Below are 24,235 nucleotides of genomic sequence, written 5' to 3' on the forward strand. Positions count from 1 at the left end.
AATATAGGATGCTGCAGATTTTTTATGTAAACTAAATGACTGAACAGAGCTTAAAAGCCAAAGCATCAAATGTGCGCAGGATACTGTACGTGTCAATACACCCTACAGGCTAGCTCACACGGCAGTTTCGATAAATCTCCCTTTTGTTCAAAGATGAACCTACAACTTAATAAACAAACACACTAAATGGATATCCACAATTTTGCTTACATTAGAAATTAAGCCATGTCAATAACATATGGCCTTTATCCAATCAGAAAGCTTACCTGTAAAATGGTCTCAAAATTAAATGTGAGACCATTCCATAAAGTAAATTCCCCACTTGAGGCTCCAGTAACTAAACGGCGACCTTCAGGAGTCCACTGTAAAGAGACAAAGAATAGTATTTTATTAGCTTTATATTTAGGACACTGGTCTGTACATAGACCATTATAAAAAATATCACATAATGAATCTAAAAATAAGAAGATGAATACATACCCGTACAACAAACACAGGACACTTCACTTTGTTGGTAGATGTGCGCACAAACTTAGTAGTTACAGCATTGAGAGGATTGTTAAGCATCCCAATAGGAGGTACCAACTGTAAAATACAACATACAAACATTAACATTTACACATTTTAAAGAGTTCTGCAAGAGCTGCAACCAACAAATATATAGATTTTTGTACCTGTAAATTCCCTTTTTCTCATTGGATTTATTAGGGGACACAGCACTGTGCATATAGGCACTTACTACAAGGAGGCCAAACTAAATAGAAGAACGTTTTGGTTCTGCATATGCAGACTATATCCCTCCTACCCACAGGAGGCTAACTAATTTGTGCCAAGAGCAGTAGAAAAGTACTGTAATGAACAGGAACCAACAATCTGATCCCGGGAAAAAGAATATAAACTAAATAAGCCAGGTTTGGAGCAATAGAATAAAGGGTAGGAGCGGTGTCCCTCAATTACTCCAATAAAAAAGGGTATTATACGGCAAATACACAAATCCATCTTTCTTGTAAATTGCACTGGGTACACAGCACCATGGCATATTCAAAAATAGTCCCTGAGGCAGGACAAAAAAAAAAAAAAAAAAAAAAAACACTAGGCGAGAAGTCTAGCTCACAGCAGTTTAAAGCCCCTTGCAGCCAAGGCTGGAGTAAACCATGGTATAAACAAGGTTGAATTTAGCAGCAGGTAGCAGCTTTGCAGAACATGGAAGCTGATGCCTGATGGCAGACTGCTCAAGAAGCCCCTATAGGCCTGGTAGAGTGAGCAGTAACCCAAAAGCTGAAAGTCTATGCCCTAGCCAATTGTCCTCTGAGATGGCAGACCTGATCCACAAAGCAGAAAGGCCCTGGCGTGAACAATCTGGGACAAGGAACATAGAGCGCCTGAAGGATTCTGTGGCAAATCGCTTGGACAACTTTCAGGCAATGAAGAGCTCATTTGCAAGAATGGAAAACGGAATGCAAGATCTATGTCCTAATTGAAGAGGAAATGGGACACAGGTCATCTTTGTTTCTGTGAATAAACAGGTAGTGGGACTTCCAGGAAAAAGACACCTACAGACACTAGGATAAAACTGATTAACTTCGTGTTCTAGGAGTATAGCCTGCCAAGGTAGTGCCAACACGTTCTGCCTAGTGTAGTCTTCTAGTTGAGGGGCTATACTATGGTGCTGTGTCCCCCAACAAAAAAGATAAAAAAGTTTCGGGGACATAATATAGTTGCTCGATAAAGAGGGAACAACAATTAGAATTAAGTTTAACTTACATCATTATAATATCCAGCATCTGGCTGAATGGCTCTCATGTCTCGTTGATCTCTCTGCCATACACGATTCTGATAAAAAAAAAAAGTAAAAATAATTAAACATGCTTTCAAGTAGCAGCTCTAAGGGAACACTTAATGAAGAAAATATACAACAATTTCTTATTAATAATTGGTCTTATACTGTGATCACATCTGTGAAAGAGAAAAATAATTTCTTGTGCATTCCAGGTGGTGAGCCATGTCACCAATGTCGCTAATATACCTAAATGAGACATAACTGACTATAGTAGGAGCCCTCAGCTGTCTGTAATAGGAGATCACACAGGATACACTTGCCCACTAAAGCGGTCTAAGGCTTATTTTTTTTTCTGGCAGTTTTTGGAGATCTGCCACTGCAGTTTTTGAGCCGAAGCGTAAAGTGTACTCAAAAGGAGTAGTATATATAAAGGAAGGACTTACACTTCTCCTCCCTTATGCATCCACTTCTGACTTTGGCTCAAAAACTGCAGTGGCAGATCTCCAAAAACTGCCAGAAAAAAAACCAAGTGGAAAATTAGCATTAGGGTCTACTCAAACAGCAGAATTTCCGCACCAATTCCGCTTCCTTGGGTTGTTTATGGCTTGTGCGGATTTTGTGTTTAATTGGTGCAGAATTAATGCGGAAATTCCGAAGTGTGGAATCCCATAGAAGTCTAATGGGCTTTCAATTGAGGCGGAATTCCGCCTCAAATGAAAGCCCAATAGACTTCTATGGGATTCCACACTTCTGAATTTTCCCAATGCGGAATTTCTGCATGAATTCCGCACCAATTCTACACAAAATCCGCACAAGCCATAAACCACCCAAGGAAGCGGAATTGGTGCAGAAATTCGGCTGTGTGAATAGCCTCTTAGGTTCAGGTTTTTATATGCAATTATTGAATTAAAAGTCAGCAATATATTTGAGAATGCTCAGTCTGTTTACACATGTCAACCATCTATGATCTGGTCTTGGCTTTGAATTCAATAATTACAAATAAAAACCTGAATGTGTAAACACACACTTAACCTAAAATGGAAGCAATGAGGGCGAAATTAACTTTATAAAAATGTTGTTGTTTAGGGCACAAGAGTAACACTATCAGCTAACAAAGAAAGTGTAATATAAAAGCAGTAAGCAAAATTCTATAATAGTACACTTGTTCTGCACTGATGTGGGGTAAGAACCCTGAAACAGATGTCTACAGATGGGTGGAGATTCTGTCTTCTCATATGATCCCCGATCTGGTTTTAAAGCTCTTTAAGGCTCAAGAACTGATTTGAAGGAAAGCTACATACACTACAAGGCACTGTACAGCAAGTTTCTTCGGGGAATGAGCTACTTCCCATACCTTTTTTTTTGCATTGCACGTAAGATTCCTTGTAAGATTCCACTCACTAGTTTGGCAGTTTTCTTAGGCCAATTTCCACTTTTTTCTTTTTTAAGCAAAAAATGCTGCAGCCAGATGTTAGCTGTATATCAATGAGAAAACACAAAATTTCTTTTCCACTTGGCGTTTTTCAGTTCGGCTTTTTTTTTTATCCTTTTGGCGTTTTTCACTTTTTTTGGGCATTTTATTAAGCTCCTTGGCAGTTTTTCAAAATCGTTGTTGAGCCTATGGAGTTTTTTTCAGCAAAATCGTGGCGTTTTTATCTCAGAGGTCTATGGGAGAGAAAAAATGCCATGAAAAACGCCATGTAGGGTTTTTTTTTTGCCCTTTTTTTCACCTGAAAAGGGTCTGTTTCCCCGGAAGGCTGGAAAAACTGTCAAGGTGCCAAAAATGCAATTTCCACGCAAATGAAAAAACACCAGAAAAAACGACAAACGCAGAAAATTGCACTGGCTTTTTTTTTTTTTCACACAAAAAATGCAAGAGAAAAAAACAAGTGGAAACTTAGCCTTAAAGGGGTACTCCGCCCCTAGACATCTTATCCCCTATCCTTTGGATAGGGGATAAGATGTCAGATCGCCACGGTCCCGCTGCTGGGGAGCCCCGGGATCCCCGCTGCGGCACCCCGCTATCATTACAGCACAGAACGAGTTTTCTCTGTGCGTAATGACGGGTGATACACGGGACAGGGCAGCGTGATGTCATGGCTCCGCCCCTCGTGACATCACGGCCCATCCCCTTAATGCAAGTCTATGGCAGGGCGCGTGACGACCGGCACGCCCCCTCCCATAGACTTGTATTGAAAGGGGCGGGCCGTGATGTCACGAGGGGCGGAGCCGTGACGTAACGATGCTCCGGCCCCTGTATTGCCCGTCATTACGTGCAGAGCGAACTCGCTCTGTGCTGTAATGATAGCGGGGTGCTGCAGCGGGGATCCCGGGGCTCTGACATCTTATCCCCTATCCTTTAGATAGGGGATAAGATGTCTATGGGCATAGTACCCCTTTAAGCAAACATGCTACTCCACAGGCTATGTTTACACGGAATTCTGCATTAATTTTGTAGCCAGAACACTTCAATGGGATTCCGCTGTTCCATTCACACAGCAGAATTTCTGCTGCTGGAATTCCATGGAATTGTTTATAAATTCATCCAGAATTTTCATGAAGAATTCCGTGCAGAAATTCTGCCATGTGAACATAGCCTAAAAGGGGTACTCGAAACTAACTCTACACTGACCAGGGGTTTTCTAGTAGTATAAATACAGAGCTAATTTCTTCCATAACCACCACCACAACGGTCATCAGGTTATGTGTGGTTTTACAATATGACTCCATTTAACTGACCTTAGGAGAGGTGTAGTGTGCGATTTTTTTTTTGGGGAAGAATTCAGTTCAGTTCTGATGTTCTCTAATAACAATAGTTTTTTTCTTTAATGCTTCATAATTTCAGCGTAAACAGCTTTGAAAAGTGCTGGGCGGCTCCCTCCAGTCAAGCCTGATTGACAAGTCTTTCACAATAGAGGGAGACTGTCAATCAAACTTAGCCAAAGTAAGAAGCCAGAGAGGAGTCACACAGTAAACATCACAACTGGTGTTTTACAAAACTATATTTTAGCTTAAAATGTCATTTTGAAACAACTTTTCTCCATTTGGCAGCCTATGTGACTACTAGCAGTTTCAAATCACTTCAATTGAAAAAGAGGACTCCTAAAGATCTAGAGTGTAGAGTGGCAAGACTCGTTTTGGGAGGGTAATCTCAAATTATCAATTGCAAGATGAGAGGTCATAGATACCTCTCATCTTGCAACTGATAACAGGAGATTAACCTCCTGAAATGAGTCTTGCCATTCTGTGCAATATTTGTGTTATTTTTATTACATTTTCAATAAAGGAGCTATTGAAACCAAATACTCCTTGCATCCTGATCTTCTTGGGTGGAAGCGCCGCTGCAGTGTTTTTCTACATTTTACTCTTCAAATATCGCTACGGACCTCTGCTTAGCTTGCACACCACCGACCAACGCTACTCCTTCTGGACATCACCACAGGTGACAGCACTCTTCATAGAGGATATTCTGAAAAAATACCTACGGGGACACGAGGCGCTGCCGTCTCCTATATATATTTCTTTCCTCTACCTCTCCTAAACATCTAGGCAGCTCTCCTTAGTTTTAATATGTGTTCTTAACAAGTACACAGAGGTGCCTTGTGATTAAAATCGCCTTCATCCCGCTTTCTGGCATATCAAGAGCAGTTGCTCACTGCTTGGACCAGGGATGCTTTTGTGATGTATCCTTTTCTGTTATCTTGTTGTGCATCATTAATGGGGTGCTTTGCCCCTATCCAAAGGATAGGTGATAAGATGTCTAATTGCAGGGGGTCTGTCCGCTTCAACCCCTCGCCATCTCCAGGCCAGCAGCCCGGCATTCTGAAAATTTACACTAGAAGTCCTAATGATGGCGTTTATTAAACCATATCAACACTCCAAGCTAATTGACATTGCTGCAAACTGTTTCTCTTTTGGCTTTGCACTGTACTTTAATACTTCTATGCAAACAATGCATTTTTGCATTATCCATTAGCACTGTACTTTGGATTAATTGTCCAGTTTATCAATGTTTTGTCTCTGGTTTATTCTTTGTAAAATCTAAAATAAAACCTATTAAATGGGTACTCCACCCCTAGACATGTTATAGATAACAGGACCCCCTGCGATTAGACATGTTAACCCCTATCTTTTGGATTTTTTTAGTGAAATAAAAAAATAAAAAGGGGGGGGGGGTTTGGGGGTGTTGCTATCCTGTTTGCCATAGAAGGGAAAGGAGGTATATCAAGATTGGTAAAATTTAAATAAATATCTTACCCTAAGCACTACTCACCTCAAGATACTTTATGACAGAAGGATTGTAATCTATAGTCTTGCGATTTACAGCCTTCCTCATGCGCTTGCCATCAAAAGTAAGCTGCTGCATTGCCTGCTGCTGTGCATAGTCGGGGCGTTTGTAGAACAACTGGCGGGGAGCCTGATGCTGGAAACGCGGCATGTGGAAGAAGCGAGGAGGGGAACCAATTTCTGTTGCCATTGTGATGTTTACAGAGGGCTTGGATGCTTGAAACACAAAGAAATAAAAATATAAATTAAAAAACTCATTAAAATATCTATAAAAAAAATGTTTAGCACAGTAAATTTTACATTTGATTAGGGATCATACAAAGTGGAGAAAATTTACTGGCAAAGAGCAGCAGGGTTGTGGTGACAAAGCAAACATTTTATGCTTTAGATATGGAGACATCCATCTTTACTTTTAAAACGGTCTAGAAAAGAGTGGCATGGCTAACAAGTGCTAAAAATGTGCACAAAGAAAGAACAACCACCAGCTCACTGCCATGCAGGAATGGTTTCAGGGTGTACAATGTGATTTGGAAGCACAGGAAGTAAGCCAAGTCTTCTGTGTGATAATACAGGAACGAAATATGAAGTATTAAGTTAATTAATCAAAACTGTCATAATGTATTAAGTCATGTTAAAAATCAAAATAGTAGAAAAAAATGCACCAAAGTGTTGGCATGATTGAACTTTATGACTCAGGGATGTGGAAATCCTATCGCCCGATGCCCTGGACAAGTAGTTTTGGGCGCCGGGCAGGCGAATTGTTCATAGATTTAGCCCTGTATCGGGCTAGCAGGGAAAGACCGACTTCCCCCTTATTTTTCTTTAATGACGGTGTGAGGCGCAGGAGCGGATTCAAGTCTGCACCTCACACGCCGGTGTGAGGTGAGATTTCCGAAACAGCCCGTGCAGTGCAGTCTGTCCTCCTTCACACACACACACACACACACACACACACACACACACACACACAAATCCTCCCCAGCCCCGTGCAGTGTGTCCTCTCTCCTCCCTGCTCGCTGTTTTCCCCGTGCAAGATCAGGTCCTCCGTGGTAGATCAGGTCCTGTGGAGACAGAGCAGGGGAGGGGGATGGAGCTGTGTGCGGGGGAGGAGCTGTGTACGGAGAAAAATAAAACCAAATTAATAGTCATCCACTTGTCAGTCAGAAAATAGGCATCTGTGATGGAGAGAACATTAAAAGGGATTGTCCAGTGGAATTTATTATTTTCTTATTGTCCTTCGCCTGCTCACCAAAATAAAAACTTTAACTCACCTTCCTCCGCTCCCTTGTAGCTCATGGATCAGGACGCCCCGTGTCCGGCCAGTCTCAGCTGTCTGGCTGCTTCATGGAGCCAGCCTTAGCTGTAGATGTGATGTCACAGTGCCGCTTTGCCAATCTATGGCCGCAGCAGTGTCCAGTCTCAGCCTGTAATTGGCGAGCAGCACTGTCAGTTCCCCTGGACGTAGACTATGCTCTGCAACTGAGGGAAAAGCAGAGTAACCAGCCATGGGTGCCCAGATACCAGAGGAGGAAGCAAAGGATGGTAAGAAAGTTTTCACTATTTTATTAGGTAGGCTGGAGACAATAGGAAAATAATACATTCCAATGGACAACCCCTTTAATAGGAATGAGATAGATAAATGCTAATTTAAGGTCAATCAGTACAGATCACGGCATCTGCGGCAATGCGCATGTTAAAATAGATGATCGGATCGCTCGCAGCGCTGCCACAGGGATTCGATCATCTGTAATGGCGGACGGAGGTTCCCTCACCTGCATCTGTCTGTCTCCTGGCGTTACCTGCTCTGGTCTGAGATCGAGCAGAGCAGAAGATCACCGATAATACTGATCAGTGCTATGTCCTATGTACAGCCCTGAGCAGTATTTGAAATCAAATGATTGATATAGATAGTCCTCTATGGGGACATAAAAAAAAAAAAAAAAAAGTGTACGAAAAAAGTTGAAAAATGTAAAAAATAAAATAAAATTAAGAGTGAAAAAACCCCTCCCCCAATAAAAATTGTCAGTTTTACCCATTTTACTCCCAAAAAGCGTAATTTTTTTAATAAACATATTTGGTATCGCCGCATGCTGAAATGTCCGAACTATCAAAATATAATGTTAACGATCCCGTACGGTGAACGGCATAAGCATAAAAAATAAAAAGTCCAAAAATGCTGCTTTGTCACATTTTATTCCACATTTTTTTTTTTTTTAATAATCATCTAAAAGTTTTATATATGAAAATGTGGTATCAATAAAAAGTAATTATGACGGCGCAAAAAATGAGCCCTCATACCGCCCTATATACAAAAAAAGTGAAAAAGTTATAGGTGGACAAAATAGGGCAATTTTAGATTACTGATTTTGTACAAAAATTTTAGATTTTTTTTTAAGCGGTACAAAAATATAAAAAAAAAATCTAGCCATGGGTATCATTTTAATCGTATTGACCCACAGAATAAAGAGCACGTCATTTTTACCGTAAAGTGTGAAAACAAAACCCTCTAAAATGTGCAAAATTGCGGTTTTCACTTAAATTTCTTCCCTAAATAAATAAAATAAAAATCGCTGGGACATCGCTGATAGGCTGACGGCTCTGTGACGTTCCCATCCCCAGGAAGCAGCAAGAGCAGCGGAGGGACCGTAGGAAGGTGAATTAAAAGGATAGTACAGTACAGCGCGGGGGGGGGGGGGGCAGAGGAGCAGCGATTGCGGGTCACATATGATTAGTCTCCCGTGTGGGGGGACAGTGCAGCGCTGGGCTGATAAACCCGGGGGGAGGGGGGAGAAGCAGAACAGCGCGCTGCGGCTGATAATTCATTAATTCGAAGAGGGGGAAGGGGCCCAACCGGTATCGCGGTATAGGAAAAATTCATATCGTGCAGGAGTTTTTTTTTTCCGGTATGAACCGGTATACCACCCAGCACTACTCCAGGCAACTATGAACCATTACATAAAGTGTCTAATAAGTATATATTCTCATACATTGCACACTAAATTACTCAGCTATTCAAATATACGGCTGACAAATTTACACACATTTCTGCATGGATTGAAAAGGTCTGACATACAAAGGCAATCAGGGTACTTGTCACCTATATAAGCTATAAGACATTATAAAGGGTAGGGCGCCCCCACTCACAACCTCTTCTCTCTAGGACTCAAGACAACCATAGTAGACATTAGTTACCCATTTAATTCCTAACTAATTCTCAGGTGAAACTGCTGCAACCAAAATGTTTACTTGCTCACTTCTGAGACCGTGCGAATGTGAGTAACAGCCAGGTGAAGTGTGTGGCAGAGCACATTTTGCTAGCTGTCTATCAAATCTGACCTTTCTAAGCAGAGAAAATGTTGGATCTGCCAGTAGCCAGTGGAGTGCACTGCCACTCAATTCACTGGTTAATTACTTACAATCACAGTGGGTCTCAGGACTGATACACACTGTGATCTCAACTTTTGACATTTCTTGGCAACATGTCAAAGGTTATACATGACAGTTGTCAACACTAGAAGTATATATTTTGACAAAAAGAAAATAATGCACCCAGATAGAAATGCCGGATTGCTGGAAAACTCTGCATGCAGTTATGTCTATGGCAGATATGTAAATTATTACAGATGTGGTCTTAGACAATGGATATTGCCACAAGAGGGTGTAAAAGTGCTTCCTCCGCTGCTCTAAAAAGGGACTCAGAGGCTACAATGGCAAAGTGTACCTCTTGGTGAAACATAGCTGACTGCTAGACATGCCTCTTTGACACACTCAGGACTGACCCACTCAGACATTTTGCCCAGCTGACAGACTAAGATGAGAAGGATGAATTGTTGGACTAAGATAAGCAGGATGGTCGTTTCAACGAACTGCCCGCCGTCTAGGCTATTCTGACCACACTAAGGGCTCATTCACACAGATGGATCCACAGCGTATTTTACTCTGCGGATGCGCCGACAATGAACCATACAGTGCTGCCCCTTCTGTGCCTGCTCATAGCGGCAATCCGCCGCTACAAGCAGCCACGCTGTGACGTGCGAGTCACCGCGCAGTGTACTTTCACATCGCGGCTGCTCTCGGCCTAGCTCAAGGAGCAGGGGGAGCAGCCACAATGTGTGAGAGGACACTGCGCATGCGCGTGGCAACTCGCACATTGCAGCATGTCTGCGAGTAGTGGAGGATTGCTGCCATGAGCAGGCACTGTAGGGCCCATTGTCTGTGGATCCGCAGGGTAAAATATGCTGTGGAACCGCCCGTGTGAATGAGCCCTAAAGAGGTGTTTGGAGCATTGGTTAGATGATAGCATGAGCACACAGCAAACAGGCTCCAGAGAGCTTCCACAGTTTCCTCCATCCAGACACGCGACACCTTCACTACGCTCCATTGTCTCCGCCCAGTTTATTTCCAAGCACTTCGCAATAAGAAATTCGGTGTCACAGTTGCCCGCTACCTCTTGATAACGCTACGTCGTAGCGAAACATGTTGAGGGGGGCAGAGTGGAGTTTTTAATAATCATAGCACTGTTGCTCCTTGCAATCTACCGAGTGTGACCTGCAGGCACACGGGGTTGCTCTAATACAAATATATCACAAATAGCAGAGATATCTGCGCAAGCAAATGACCTTACTAAAATAGCAAATAGAGAAAACAGTGCTATTTGTTTTTAAATAGTGTGTAGTATACAATAAAGCCTATGGAATTTTATTAGGTTAAGTAGTATATGGGAAAACAGAGTTTTTTTGGATACCCAAAAGGGAATCTATAGGAATTAAATAAACGAATTTAACCCTCCATATACTGGTCTATACCAGTTATGGACAGTACTCCGTGTGTCCTGCCTTTGACGACCATCATTTATGCTATGTTCACATTTCAGAATTTCTGTGCGGAATTCCACAGCAGAGTCCCCTTGAAGTTGACAGGATTCTGCTGTGCACATGCCGGAATTTCCACGCCAGATGCTTTTGGCCAGGAAATTCCGATTCCGTTGTCCGCAGAAAAAATGAAAACGTCCACATTTTTTGCAGACTTAGCACAGAATACATTGCTGTCTATGACGCCACGCATTCCCATGCGGTCCTAGCGCCTGTTGCGCGCAGTCAGAAGATGTCAGCACAGATTTTCGACGTGTGCACATAGCCTTAAAGTGGTGTTGTAAACGGTCAACCTGGACTGCTACAGGCAAGCCATATTGTCTTTAGCAAAAAAAATCCAGGTTCCATTTGCCATCAATGACAGACTGGTTACTGTATGGGGGCCTTGAGTTGAGCACTATTGTCTTTGCTGTGGAGCAACACATTGCCCCATCTGCTAGAGTGATGACTTGGGAAGCCATCGCATACACTGTTCGATCACCCTTAAGAGAAACGAGAGAGAGATACGAGAGAAAGTAACCGCTCAATGATATGTGCAAGACATCATGTGGCTACATGTGTTCCCTCTTATGGCAGGGGTTTCAACTGATATCTTTCATCATGATAATGTTCATCCACACACAGTGAGAGGTTCCCAGGAATTACTACTCCAGAATCTAACACTTCCTTGGTCTGCCCTTTCGCCAGATTTAAAGTCAAATCGAGCATTTAGGGCAAGAGCCTGCTTTGGCAACTTCCGTGTTTTAAGAATCTACAGGCCGGCTACAACATCTGTGGGTAAGTATGGGGGCCTTGAGTTGAGCGTCACCATGCCCAACTAGATTTAATCTTGTATCCAGGCTTGAGGCGGCCCAAAAGAATAAAGGTTTCTTTTAAATGGGCACTGTCATGAAAACAAAAAATTGATATGTTGTAGTACTTAAGTACTACAACATATCTCTAATATAGTTTAATTAAAAAAAGTGATTTTAAAACAGTTTAAAATCAATCACTTTTAAATTCGGCCACTAGGGGTCGCCCTCCTAGTGGCCGAATGCATTCAGCACTGACGTCACTAATGAATTCCGACTCGTTGAAGCCTGGCAACGAGTCGAAATTCAATCACTGCTGTGCTCGCTCCCGCCTGTCAATCAGATAGGCGGGAGCGAGCGCTTTGAAGGAAGAGGACGCGCGCAGGCTCGGGGACAAGGTAAAGTATTATGTTCACTGTATTATGTATATGTTCAAGTATTATGTATACTGTTCGCCTATACAGTATGCCTCCAGTTTCCCCACTACAACCCCCAGCATGCCCTGGGAGTTGTAGTGGGGAACCAGCTGGAAGGACACTGAATAGGTGAAGGGGGAGTGGGTTGAGCAAAGCCGGGGGGTTGCGGGCTGCGCGGCAGGGATACTCTGGGTGAACTAAGGGGGAGGGGGAGTGAGTTGAGCGGCGCTACAGGGCCGGGGTTGCGGGCTGCGAGGCAGGGAGCGGTATGTGCTCCGGTGTTGACATATACAGGGTGCCTCCAGTTGTTTCCCCACTACAACTCCCAGCATGCTCTGACAGCCAATAGATATAAGGGCAAGCTGGGAGTTGCAGTGTGGAAACAGCTGGAGACACCCTGTATAGGTGAACTACGGGCGGAAGTTTCGGCCCCAGCAGGCATCAGTGACGTGGTACCTGCTGGGGGAGTCTGCCTGGTAGTGAGCACACTACCAGGCAGACAAAAAAGCATTTTTAATATGTAAAAAAAAAAAAAAAAAATGAAAGGCAGGGAGGGGGTTCGGGAAAGATGGGTAATAGGCAGGGACAGAAAAAAAAAAAAAGTGATGGTGGGAGCTACACTTTAAATGTACTGTCTTCCCCCAATAAATGTATCATTTCCATCTAATATTGTAATCTTTTACATATATCGGCATTACAATCTACATTTTATTTGATTCTAGCAACCCCATCTGTGTGCATTATTATTTAAGTGTCAATAGGGGATATTTATTAAAACCGGCGCAGAGAAAAAGAAGGCCAATGTCCCATAGCAACCAATCAGATTGCTTCTTTCATTTATAAAGAGGCCTGTGAAAAATTAAAGCAATCTGATTGGTTGCTTAGGGCAACTTTTCCTCTGCACAGGTTTTGATAAATCTCCCCCACTGTACCAGAGCTGGAATGAAGAGTTCAAGGCATCACATTGTGTAAAGTACGACTATTAAAGAGGCCCTGTCATTATGAAAAACTTTTTATATTTTTTAGTACTACTGATGACTCTTTAAATATACATTTAAAAATTTTTTAATTTTACTAAAAAATCTAGAAATTAAAATAGCCACCACTAGGGGTCATCTGTCTTTATGCAGAAAACTACTCTGTATTTTGCAGCATACTGGATACCGGCTGTAAAGTGTGTTGGTTTCTAGTATAGGAGATCACCATTGCACCCACACATCATTTGGGAGTTGTAGTTTTACAACAGCTGGGGGTACAATCTTTGTAAAACTCTGTTTTAGAGCTGTGTATTCTCCATCTGTGTACCTCCAGCTCTTGTAAAACTACAGACAGATGTGTGGGCATGCTGGGAGTTGTAGTTTTGCAACAGCTAAAGGCAACACTGCTCTAACAGTGCTTTATTAACACTGCAGCTCCAGCTGTTGCAAAACTACAACTCCCAGCATGCTTGAACAGCCAAAGTTTTCTCTGACTCCTGAATGACAAAGAAGCGGATCAGAAATTCAGGAGTCTGTGAAAGGTGAATGACAGACCAAGTGACAGCTATGTTGATTAACATCCAGCTTTACTAGGAACAGATAGCAAATGTATGAATAAAACTACTGTGCAGTGATTTGCAGACTGCCAGGCTCAGAGCAGATGAATCATCACAGTGAGGGAGAGAGATGGACAAGCCCCTCCACAAGGCAAGAAGACAAAGGAAGTGAGCAACATATAAATGCCATTTGTTAGTGATATACATAGGTCCTAGTAGTGCTGGGCGGTATACCGGTTCATACCGAATACCGAAATTATTTTTCTGCACGATATGAATTTTCCCCATACCACAATAGCGGTTGGGCCCCCCCCTCGAATGAATGATCAGCCGCAGCGCGCTATCCCCACATTGGGCAACTAATCATATGTGACCCGCGGGCACTGTTCTGCTTCTCTTCCCCCCCAAATGAATTATCAGCCCAGCATTGCTCCCCCCCCACCCGGTTTATCAGCCCAGCCCTGGCTGATAATTGTGACCCGCGAGTGTTGCTTCTCTCCCCCCCCCCCCCCCCCCCCCCCCCAAATAATTATCAGCCGCTGCGCTGTACTGCACTATCCTGAGCCCGGGCTTCAAAAATAAACAAAATCGACTTTAACTCTCCTCCCTACGTTCCCCCCATTGCTCCGGAACCGGCCTCAAGGTCCCTCCGCTGCCCTTGCTGCTTCCTGGGGATGGGAACATCGCAGAGCCGTCACTGTATCACCGGCCGCTGCGATTTCCCGCCTCGGCCGGTGATAGGCTGAGAGCATTGTCATGTAAGGAGCCAGCCGGACCGTGAGGCCGATTCCGAGTAACAGGGGGAAGCAGCGCCCACTGGTCACATGATGGGGGAGGGGGGGGGGGGGAGAAGCAGCGCCCACGGGTCACATGATTGGGGGGGGGGGGGGAATACCATTAAATACCGTGGAACTGCCATAATTAACAAAAATACAGTGATACACATTTTTGGTCATGCCGCCCAGCTCTATGTCCTAGACACACAAAAATTTTATATACATGATCAGGATTAGGTATTGAGCAAAAATTTTTTATTTTTTGGCACCATGAAAAGGTATGCTTTAAGTTTCAATACTCCCTTCCTATAGCACTGTATATTACAATTTACACTGTATTGGGGGGGCAGAGCAACCATGAGAAATGAAATCTGAGTTCTGATTGCTTGCCATCGGTAACAATCAATCTTACTATAAGACAGCTTGATAACTCTCCCTTTGGGTGTATGAAATTTGAAGGGGTATCCAAAGGATAGGGGATAAGATGTTAGATCGCCGTGGTCCCGCTGCGGCACCCCGCATCATTACTGCACAGAGCGAGTTCGCTCTGTGCGTAATGACAGGCGATACAGGGGCCGGAACAGCGTGACATCATGGCTTCGCCCCTCATGACATCACGGCCCGTCCCCTTAATGCAAGTCTATGGCAGGGGGCGTGACGACCACCACGCCCCCTCCCATAGACTTGTATTGACGGGGGCGGGCCGTGACGTCACAAGGGGCGGAGCCGTGACGTAACGATGCTCCGGCCCCTGTATTGCCCGTCATTTCGTGCAGAGCGATCTCGGCAGCGGGACCCCGGCGATCTGACATCTTATCCCCTATCCTTTGGATAGGGGATAAGATGTCTAGGGGCGGAGTACCCCTTTAAATGGGCACTATCAGAACCAAAAACTTGTATATGTTGTTACTGATGAAAATTAAAGACCTTTTGTAATTCAGTGGTTTAATTTTTTTCTTATTTAGTAAAGAAAACAGCTCTTGAAAATCCCACGAGGGGTCCCAATACCTACTGGGACACTAACCAGTCCATGAGTCATGGAAAAGAGATGAGTCATGGACAAGGCTGCATGAGCAGACACACCAATCACCTCTCAGCACCACAAGGAGGGACATATCTTCTTCCCTTGAGAGGATTTCTAACACTGTGAGCTAATGAACAGATGGATTTTTATAATAAATATAGGTGACAGAGGTATAAAAAAAAGGAGCTGACAAATATGCTTTAAGTCTAATCACCTTTGCTGCTATAGCTGAAAATACAGACAGAAACTCAGCAGCATTTTCGCTAAGTGTCATCAAAGCCTTAGCTTTAAAAGTAATCCTGAACATTAACTTAACGGGGTACTCCGGTGGAAAACTTTTATTTATTTATTTTTTTAAATCAACTGATGCCTGAAAGTTAAACAAATTTGTAAATTACTTCTATTAAAAAAATCTTCATCCTTCCAGTATTTATTAGCTGCTGTATACTACAGAGGAAATTCTTTTCTTTTTGGAACACTGTGCTCTTTGCTGACATCATGACCACAGTGCTCTCTGCTGACATCTCTGTCCATTTTAGGAACTGTCCAGAGCAGCATATATGTTTTCTATGGGGATTTTCTCCTACCCTGGACAGTTCCTAAAATGGACAGATGTCAGCAGAGAGCACTGTGGTCATGATGTCAGCAGAGAGCACTGTGTTCCAAAAAAAGAAAAGTATTTCCTCTGTAGTATTCAGCAGCTAATAAGTACTGGAAGGATTAAGATTTTTTTAATAGAAGGAATTTACAAATCTGTTTAACTTTCTGGCACCAGTTGATTTAAAAAAAATAACTGTTTTTCACCGGAGTACCCCTTTAAGTAGTAATTCTAACAAGATATATTTTAAAAAAATGCTATACAATTATGACATATACTAAAATATTTTTGTATCTTTTCATGTAACATTCAAGAAATGACACTCTACTACAATGTAAAAAAAAAACAACGGAGCGCACAGCCTGTATAACAGTGTTTTATGTTGTATCTCCCCAGAACACCACACAACCATTATGTCATAACCTTGGCAACAGAATTGTTGCTCTACATCAGGGGTCTCAAACTGGCGGCCCTCCAGATGTTGCAAAACTTCAACTCCCAGCATTCCTGGACATGCCCAGACAGCCATTTGCTGCAGCTAATGGCTGTCGGGAATGCTGGGAGTTGAAGTTTCTGAACATCTGGAGGTCCACCAGTTTGAGAACCCCTGCTCTACATGAAAAAATTGTCAGGACCCTGAAACTGAGCTGCAGCAATGCAAGACCATACATCATTTTCACAGGACAGGTTCCTTGCCATGGCTGACCAAAGAAGTTTAGTGCACATGCTCAGCATCATATCCAGATATTGTCATTGAGAAATAGGTGTATGAGCGCTGCCAGCATTGCTGCAGAGGTTGAAAGGGTCAGACTGTCAGTGCTCAGACTATACGATGCACACCATCAAATTGGTCTGCACGTCGTCCCAGAAGAAGCACAAGAAAGTCCACAAACAGTGTAATGAAGACAAGCAGACTAAGCACATGGATCACTGGAAAAACGTTCTGTGGCCCAATGAGACCAAGATAAATTTACTTGGTTGGTATGGTGTCAAGAGTGTGTGACATGGGTGAGAAGCACAAAGAAAAGTGTGTCCTGCCTACAGTCAAGCATGGTGGGAGTGTCATGGTCTAAGGCTGCATGAGTGCTGCTGGCACTGAAGAGCTACAGTTCATTACGGGGCTATATGAGGGCATAATTTTTGTGCCGTGGTCTTTCGTTTTTACCGGTACCATTTTTGTTTTGATGGACTTTTTTAACACTTTATTAAATTATTTATGGTATATTAAGTGACCAAAAATGCACAATTTTGGACTTTTTTTTTTATGTGTACGGTAGAGATGAGCGAAGTTAGTGATTTGATTAGTCACGAACTTCTCGGCTCGGCGGTTTGCTAACTTTAGCCTACATAAATTCAGTTCAGCTTTCAGGTGCTCCGGTGGGCTGGAGGACTCTCTCCTAGGACTGTATCCACCTTTTCCAGCCCACCGGAGCACCTGAAAGCTGAACTCATTTATGCAGGCTATAGTCAGCAACTGCCGAGCCACAAGGTTTGTGACAAATCGAATCACCGTAACTTTGCTCATCTCTAGTGTACGCCATCGACCATGCAGTTTAGCTACCCTTATATTTTACTAGTTGGACATTTACGACATATGATTATTTTTTATTACAATATTTTAAAAAATGGGGAAGGGGGGGGGGTGTGTGTGATTCAAGCTTAATAGGGAAGGGTTAATTCACCTACACTTTTTTAAGCCCCCATAGGGGCATAGCATAGATCAGTGCTCCGCTGCTCTCATCTGCATAGCAGGCTAGGAGCAACAGAAGACCGATCGGATGAGGAGGAGGCAGGTAAGGGCCCTCCCGCTGTCCACTTAGCTGATCGGAACATGCAATGTCGCCGTGGATGTCTCTACTGAGCTACCGTTAAAGGGGTACTCCGGTGCTTAGACATCTTATCCCCTATCCAAAGCTATCACGCCCCCTCACGTAGGCTTGCATTGAGGGGCGGATCGTGACGTCACACGCCGCCGGCCCTGCGGTCGACCGTAATCAGACCCAGAGCGAACACACTCCGGGGACTGATTACACACGGGGTGCCGCGTGCATGATCCCGGGGGTCCCCAGCGGCGGGACTCCCGCGATCAGGCATCTTATCCCCTATCCATGGATAGGGGATAAGATGTCTAAGCACCGGAGTACCCCTTTAACCCCGCATTTTTAGATGCCGCATTCAACTTTGATTGCGGCATCTAAAGGGTTAATGTCAGGCATCGCCCCAATCAGCGGTACTCAGGAAATTAGCTGCGAGTCCTGGCTGCCCGCACCAATTGGGACCCACCGGGTTTAAACCGTTCCCACTCATGAGAACGGTTTAAACCCTGTTAATGGGGTACCAAGGAGTCTGTACTTACTTTTGTTAAGATTTAGACATTAATGGCTGTGGGAAATTATTTTGAGGGGACAACATTAAACATTGTTACACAGGCTGTGCTCTTAGTGCTTTACATTAAAGCAAAGTGTCATATGAAAAGATGTATTTATGAAAAAGTGAGGTGTGCATTTACTTATGCAAGATACTGTATAGCATATACATGATATCTGCAGGAATACAGAGAGCACCGCAGACTAAAGGCTTGAATACAGAATACAGGAATGGACATTATACAGATCAGAGTGAGACCTGGTGCAATCAACACAGTATGACAGTAATGCTTTAAATCATATTGAGGGGTATTTTAATCCCTTAACGACGCAGGACGTAAGTGTACGTCCTGGTGAGGTGGTACTTAACGCACCAGGACGTACATTTACGTCCTATACATAACTGCGAGCATCAGATACAGTGATCAATACAGTATTAGCAATCGAATGATTGCTATAAATAGTCCCCTATGGGGACTATTAAAGTGTAAAAATATAAGTTAAAAAATAAATAAATTTTAAAAAAAAATTTGAAAACCCCCTCCCCAATAAAAACTTAAATTGTCCCATTTTGCCTATTTCACCCCCAATAAGTGAGCAAAAAATTATTGTATATACTTATTTGGTATTGCTACATGCGTAAATATCAGAAATATTAAAATATAATGTTAAGGATACCGTACGGTGAATGGCGTGAACATTAACCCCTTAAGGACCGAGGGTTTTTCCGTTTTTGCATTTTTGTTTTTTCCTCCTTGCCTTTAAAAAAAATCAATTCAATTTTGCACGTAAAAATCCATTTGATGGCTTATTTTTTGCGCCACCAATTCTACTTTGTAATGTAGTCAGTCATTTTGCCCAAAAATCTACGGCAAAACGGAAAAAAAAAAATAATTGAGAGACGAAATTGAAAAAAAAAAAAAAAAACACTTGTAAATTTTGGGGGCTTCCGTTTCTACGTAGTACATTTTTCGGTAAAAATTACACCTTATTATTCTGTAGGTCCATACGGTTAAAATGATACCCTACTTATATAGGTTTGATTTTGTCGTACTTCTGGAAAAAATCATAACTACATGCAGGAAAATTAATACGTTTAAAATTGTCATCTTCTGACACCTATAACTTTAATTTTTGCGCGTATGGGGCGGTAAGAGGGCTCATTGTTTGCGCCGTGATCTGAAGTTTTTAGCGGTACCATTTTTGCATTGATCGGACTTATTGATCGCTTTTTATTCATGATATAAAAAGTGACCAAAAATGAACTATTTCAGACTTTGGAATTTTTTTGCGCGTACGCCATTGACCGTGAGGTTTAACTATATGTTTTTATAATTCTGACATTTCCGCACGCGGCGATACCACATATGTTTATTTACACTGTTTTTTTTATTTTTTTTTATGGGAAAATGGGGGTGATTCAAACTTTTAATATGGAAGGGGTTAAATGATATTTATTCACTTTTTTTTTTGCAGTGTTATAGCTCCCATAGGGACCTATAACACTGCACACACTGATCTTTCACATTGATCATTGGTTTCTCATAGGAAACCAGTGATCGATGATTCTGCCGTTTGACTGCTCATGCCTGGATCTCAGGCACTGAGCAGTCATTCGGCGATTGGACACCAGGAGGCAGGTAGGGATCCTCAAGCTGTCCTGTAAGCTGTTCGGGATGCCACGATTTCGCCGCGGCTATCCCGAAGAGCTCCCTGAGCTAACCGGCATGCTTTCACTTTAAAGGGTTAATAGCGCGCGGCACCGCAATCAATGCCGCGCGCTATTAGCCACGGGTCCCGGCTGTTAGAGGCCGGGCCCGACCCGCTGTGGCCCCGCGTTATAGATCTGGAGCAGACTCATGACGTACCGGTACGTCATGGGTCCTTAAAGGAGTAGTCCAGTGGTGACCCAGTGGTGAACAACTTATCCCCTATCCTAAGGATAGGGGATAAGTTTGAGATCGCGGGGGGTCCGACCACTGGGGCCCCCTGCGATCTCTCTGTACGGGGGCCAGGCTCTCCGGCCAGATAGCGGGTGTCGACCCCCACACGAAGCGGCGGCCGACACGCCCCCTCAATACATCTCTATGGCAGAGCCGGAGATTGCCGAAGGCAGCGCTTCGGCTCTGCCATAGAGTTGTATTGAGGGGGCGTGTCGGACGCTGCTTCGTGTGGAGGTTGACACACCCTCTTCTCGCGAGCTGTCGGGGCTCCGTACAGGAGATCGCAGGGGGCCCCAGAGGTCGGACCCCCCGCGATCTCAAACTTATCCCCTATCCTTAGGATAGGGGATAAGTTGTTCACCACTGGGTCACCGCTGGACTACTCCTTTAAGGGGTTAAAAAAAATCCAGAATTGCTGCTTTAACAACATTTTATCCCCCCAAAAAATTGATAAAATTAAAAAGTTTTATAATAGCAAATATGGTATCAATAAAAAGTACAGATCATGGCACAAAAAATTAGCCCCCATACCGCCGCTTATACAAAAAAAAGATAATGATATAGGTCTTCAAAATAGGGGGTTTTAAACATACTAATTTGGTTAAAAAGTTTGCGATTTTTTATCATGGGTATCATTTTAAAAATATTGACCCAAAGAATAAAGACCACATGTAATTTTTACCGTAAATTGTACGGCATGAAAACAAAACCTTCAAAAATTAGCAAAATTGCGGTTTTCTTTTTGATTTCCCCACACAAATAGAATTTTTTTGGTTGTGTCATGAAATTTTATGGTAAAGTGAGTGATGGCATTACAACAGACAACTGGTCGCGCAAAAAACAAGCCCTCATACTAGTCTGTGGATGAAAATATAAAATATAGTTATGATTTTTTGAAGGTGAAAATGTAAAAATAAAGTCCTTAAGGCCCAAATGGGCTGAGTCCTTAAGAGGTTAAAGTTGGTACTCCACCCCTAGACATCTTATTCCCTATCCAAAGGATAGGGGAGAAGATGTCTGATCACGGGGGTCCGCAATATAGCATGCAGCACCCACCTGTATCTGCTTCCAGCAGCACTGGAGGTTCTGGCTCCCGACCACGGAAGATCGTGACGTCACGCCTCCGCCCCTGTGTGATGTCATGCCCCACCCCCTCAATGCAAGTCTATGGGAGGGTGTGTGACAGCTGTCACGCCCCCTCCCATAGGCTTGCATTGAGGGGTGGAGCGTGATGTCACACGGGGGCGGGGCCATGACATCACAATGCTCCGGCCCCGTGATCGACAGTAATCAGACCCGGAGCAAACACGCTCCGGGGACTGATTTTAAACGGGGTGCCGCGTGCAAGATCACAGGGGTCCCTAGCGGCAGGACCCCTGCAATTAGGCATCTTATCCCCTATCCTTTGGATAGAGGATAAGATGTCTAAATGCTGGAGTACCCCTTTAAGCGTAGGTGCGGATACAGTAGGGAATTTAACAGGCGAGTACTGTTTTGTTTATTTTATAACTTAGTGTTGCCATGTGGTAAACTGGTGATTAAAAGACCCCTAAATCCAATGCGGATATGCAACTACGGCTTGCACAAGGCGAGAAACATACATAAGTGTATGTTCACACTAATTATTTAGCGCGGAATTCCATGCACTGAATTGCGCGTTGGAATTCCACGGTGTGAACTCCTACCATTAGTGTGAATGGGTCTTTCGCGGACAAGTCTGCGAGCACTCCATAGCCATCAATGGTGACGGCACAGTGCCAAGCGGCCGCAAGGATGGAATTTCCGCTCGCGGAATTCTGCGAGCTGAGATTCCATTCAAAATCTGTATTCTGAATATACCCTAACTGCCTTGTAAAATCCACATTTGTGGATCCAGATTGCAGATATTACAACTTCAAAGCTGATCTGCAGCAGATCCAAAGTGCGGGAATACACCCTAAGGGCAAGGTCACATGGGGAGCACCTGCAGCGATGTCTAGGGGGGGCAGGGGGGGCGGTGGTACACCGTAAGATATATGTTTTATTTTATGCTTTATTTTTCTGTACATATATTGTATGGGAACTTGTAAGATAATTAGTTACATTGTATGAAACAGTTGAACAAATAAAGCTTTAAAAGGAGGGAAAAAAGAGAGAAGGAAAAAAAGAAAAAAAAAAAAAAGGAACCAGCAGCCTAAATCACAGCATAATACAGGAACAGGCCTGATTTACTCCATGCTGCGATGGGGAATAGGGCTCCACTGTCCAGACATTCTGGGAGTTGTAGTTTGCAAAAGCTTGAAGCACACAGGTTGGCAAACACTGTTCACATATTGGGAGGGGTCGTGAATCAGACTGTTGTAATGACGGAGCCTGTCCTGCATCACAAAACTGATTACTTGTTCCCTTCAAACTACCCAGAAAGAGAACACATTTCTGAATTATATTCCTGATGTGCACCTCCAGATTTCAATACGATCTTTAAAGGAATAATATAGTGGAATATAACTTATCCCATATCTGAAGAATAGGGGATAAGTTCTAGATCAAGGGGGTCTGACTGCTGACCCCCCGAAATCTCCAGTACAGGGCCGTGGTAGTCCACAGGAAGGAGCATGTCTGTCCCCAGCATAACGCTGCAGCCAACACCCCCCCCCCCCCCCCCCCAATGTATACATGACTACCGCAGCCCTGTACTGGAAATCACGGGGGGAGGTCCCAGAAGACATTATATTAAACTGAAGTATTCCTTTAAGAACAGAAGATCTTCTCTTGTAGGTTATTGTAAGATGCTGAGTTCTATAAATACAGATTCAGAACCAAAAAAGTGTTGAATCAATAGTAATCTCTAAGAAATTACAATATTGATCTCAGTACTCCCAACTAGATATGGCAGTATATTCCAAACCGTGCATCTCCAGCTGTTGCAAAACTACAACTCCCAGCAAGCCCGGACAGCCTTTGGCTGTCCGGGCTTGCTGGGAGTTGTAGTTTTGCAATAGCAGGAGACACATTGTTTGGGAAAAAACCACAATCATACCGGTTTCATACAGTATTTCCCAACCTGTGACTCTCCGGCTGTCACAATATCACAGCTGAATGCCCAGGCATGCTGGGAGTTGTAGTAATGTAAGAGCTGGAGAGACATATTGAGGGGGACTGTGCTGGAGACTTCTTCCTAGTTCAGGCCCACACTAAACTGCCCAGGTGCACCATACGAGTAGGCGAGGCCAGAGACGCCTGGAAGTACAGCGGTGAACGTGGTTTATTACAACAGGATACATGGCGGACGCTACAGGTTGTTCCGGTAAAGGAAAGACCCGTTTACTGTTTGCCAAACCCACCATGCACGAACGTACTATATACATACGAAGCTAGGGCCAATGCCCTCCGTCACCTCCTCCGTTCTTAATCACCCCCTCTCCGTTAACGACTCAGCTGACTAAGCAGCTTCTCTAAAGACACTCTTTACGCTTCCGGTTCCTGTCTCGGTCTTTCTCTCCCCTCTGCCGTGCTATGCCGCGCTCCGCCATTAATCACGTGACACGACGGCCCGCCCCTTCCCCCTGAAGAAAACTAGCGGCTGCGCGTTGCGTCATCACGTATTTTTTTTTTGTCTTCATAAATCTAAAACTTTATTAAAAGGGAAAACAAAAAACATGAAAGAGTTCTTACGTTTACTGTTACTATTGATATTGTACGTTTTACCAGCACTATACATTGCATAGCCTAAAAAATAAAAAAATAAAAAAAAAGTCTTAGGCCATGTTCACACTGCGTTTTCACTTTCTTTCACAGGCATCCATCAGCATCATGTGGAGAACTAAATGCCAACCAACCTATATTGTTGCAGAAAGCAGCTGGTGCCTT

The 24,235-nt window shown here is 43.5% G+C and overlaps 1 protein-coding gene across 4 annotated transcripts in view; it reads right to left on the reverse strand.

The window, feature by feature from the left end:
- Positions 1–23,917, reverse strand: part of WDR33 (WD repeat domain 33) — a 104,719-nt gene extending 80,802 nt beyond the window's left edge. Inside the window, exons 1-5 of one of the 4 annotated variants that reach the window (XM_056564750.1) lie at positions 23,763–23,917; positions 6,054–6,283; positions 1,765–1,833; positions 481–585; positions 267–362 (exon numbers count right to left, since the gene is read on the reverse strand). In XM_056564750.1, the coding sequence (XP_056420725.1) occupies positions 267–362; positions 481–585; positions 1,765–1,833; positions 6,054–6,257 (474 nt within the window). In that variant the 5' untranslated portion in view covers positions 6,258–6,283; positions 23,763–23,917. Of the gene's footprint in view, positions 1–266; positions 363–480; positions 586–1,764; positions 1,834–6,053; positions 6,284–23,709 lie in introns of all 4 variants that reach the window. The other 3 variants (XM_056564747.1, XM_056564749.1, XM_056564746.1) reach the window with 3 other exon arrangements.
- Positions 23,918–24,235: the final 318 nt, after the last annotated feature.

The sequence above is a fragment of the Hyla sarda genome, chromosome 3 (genome assembly GCF_029499605.1).
Source record: "Hyla sarda isolate aHylSar1 chromosome 3, aHylSar1.hap1, whole genome shotgun sequence".
Taxonomy (NCBI): Eukaryota; Metazoa; Chordata; class Amphibia; order Anura; family Hylidae; genus Hyla; species Hyla sarda.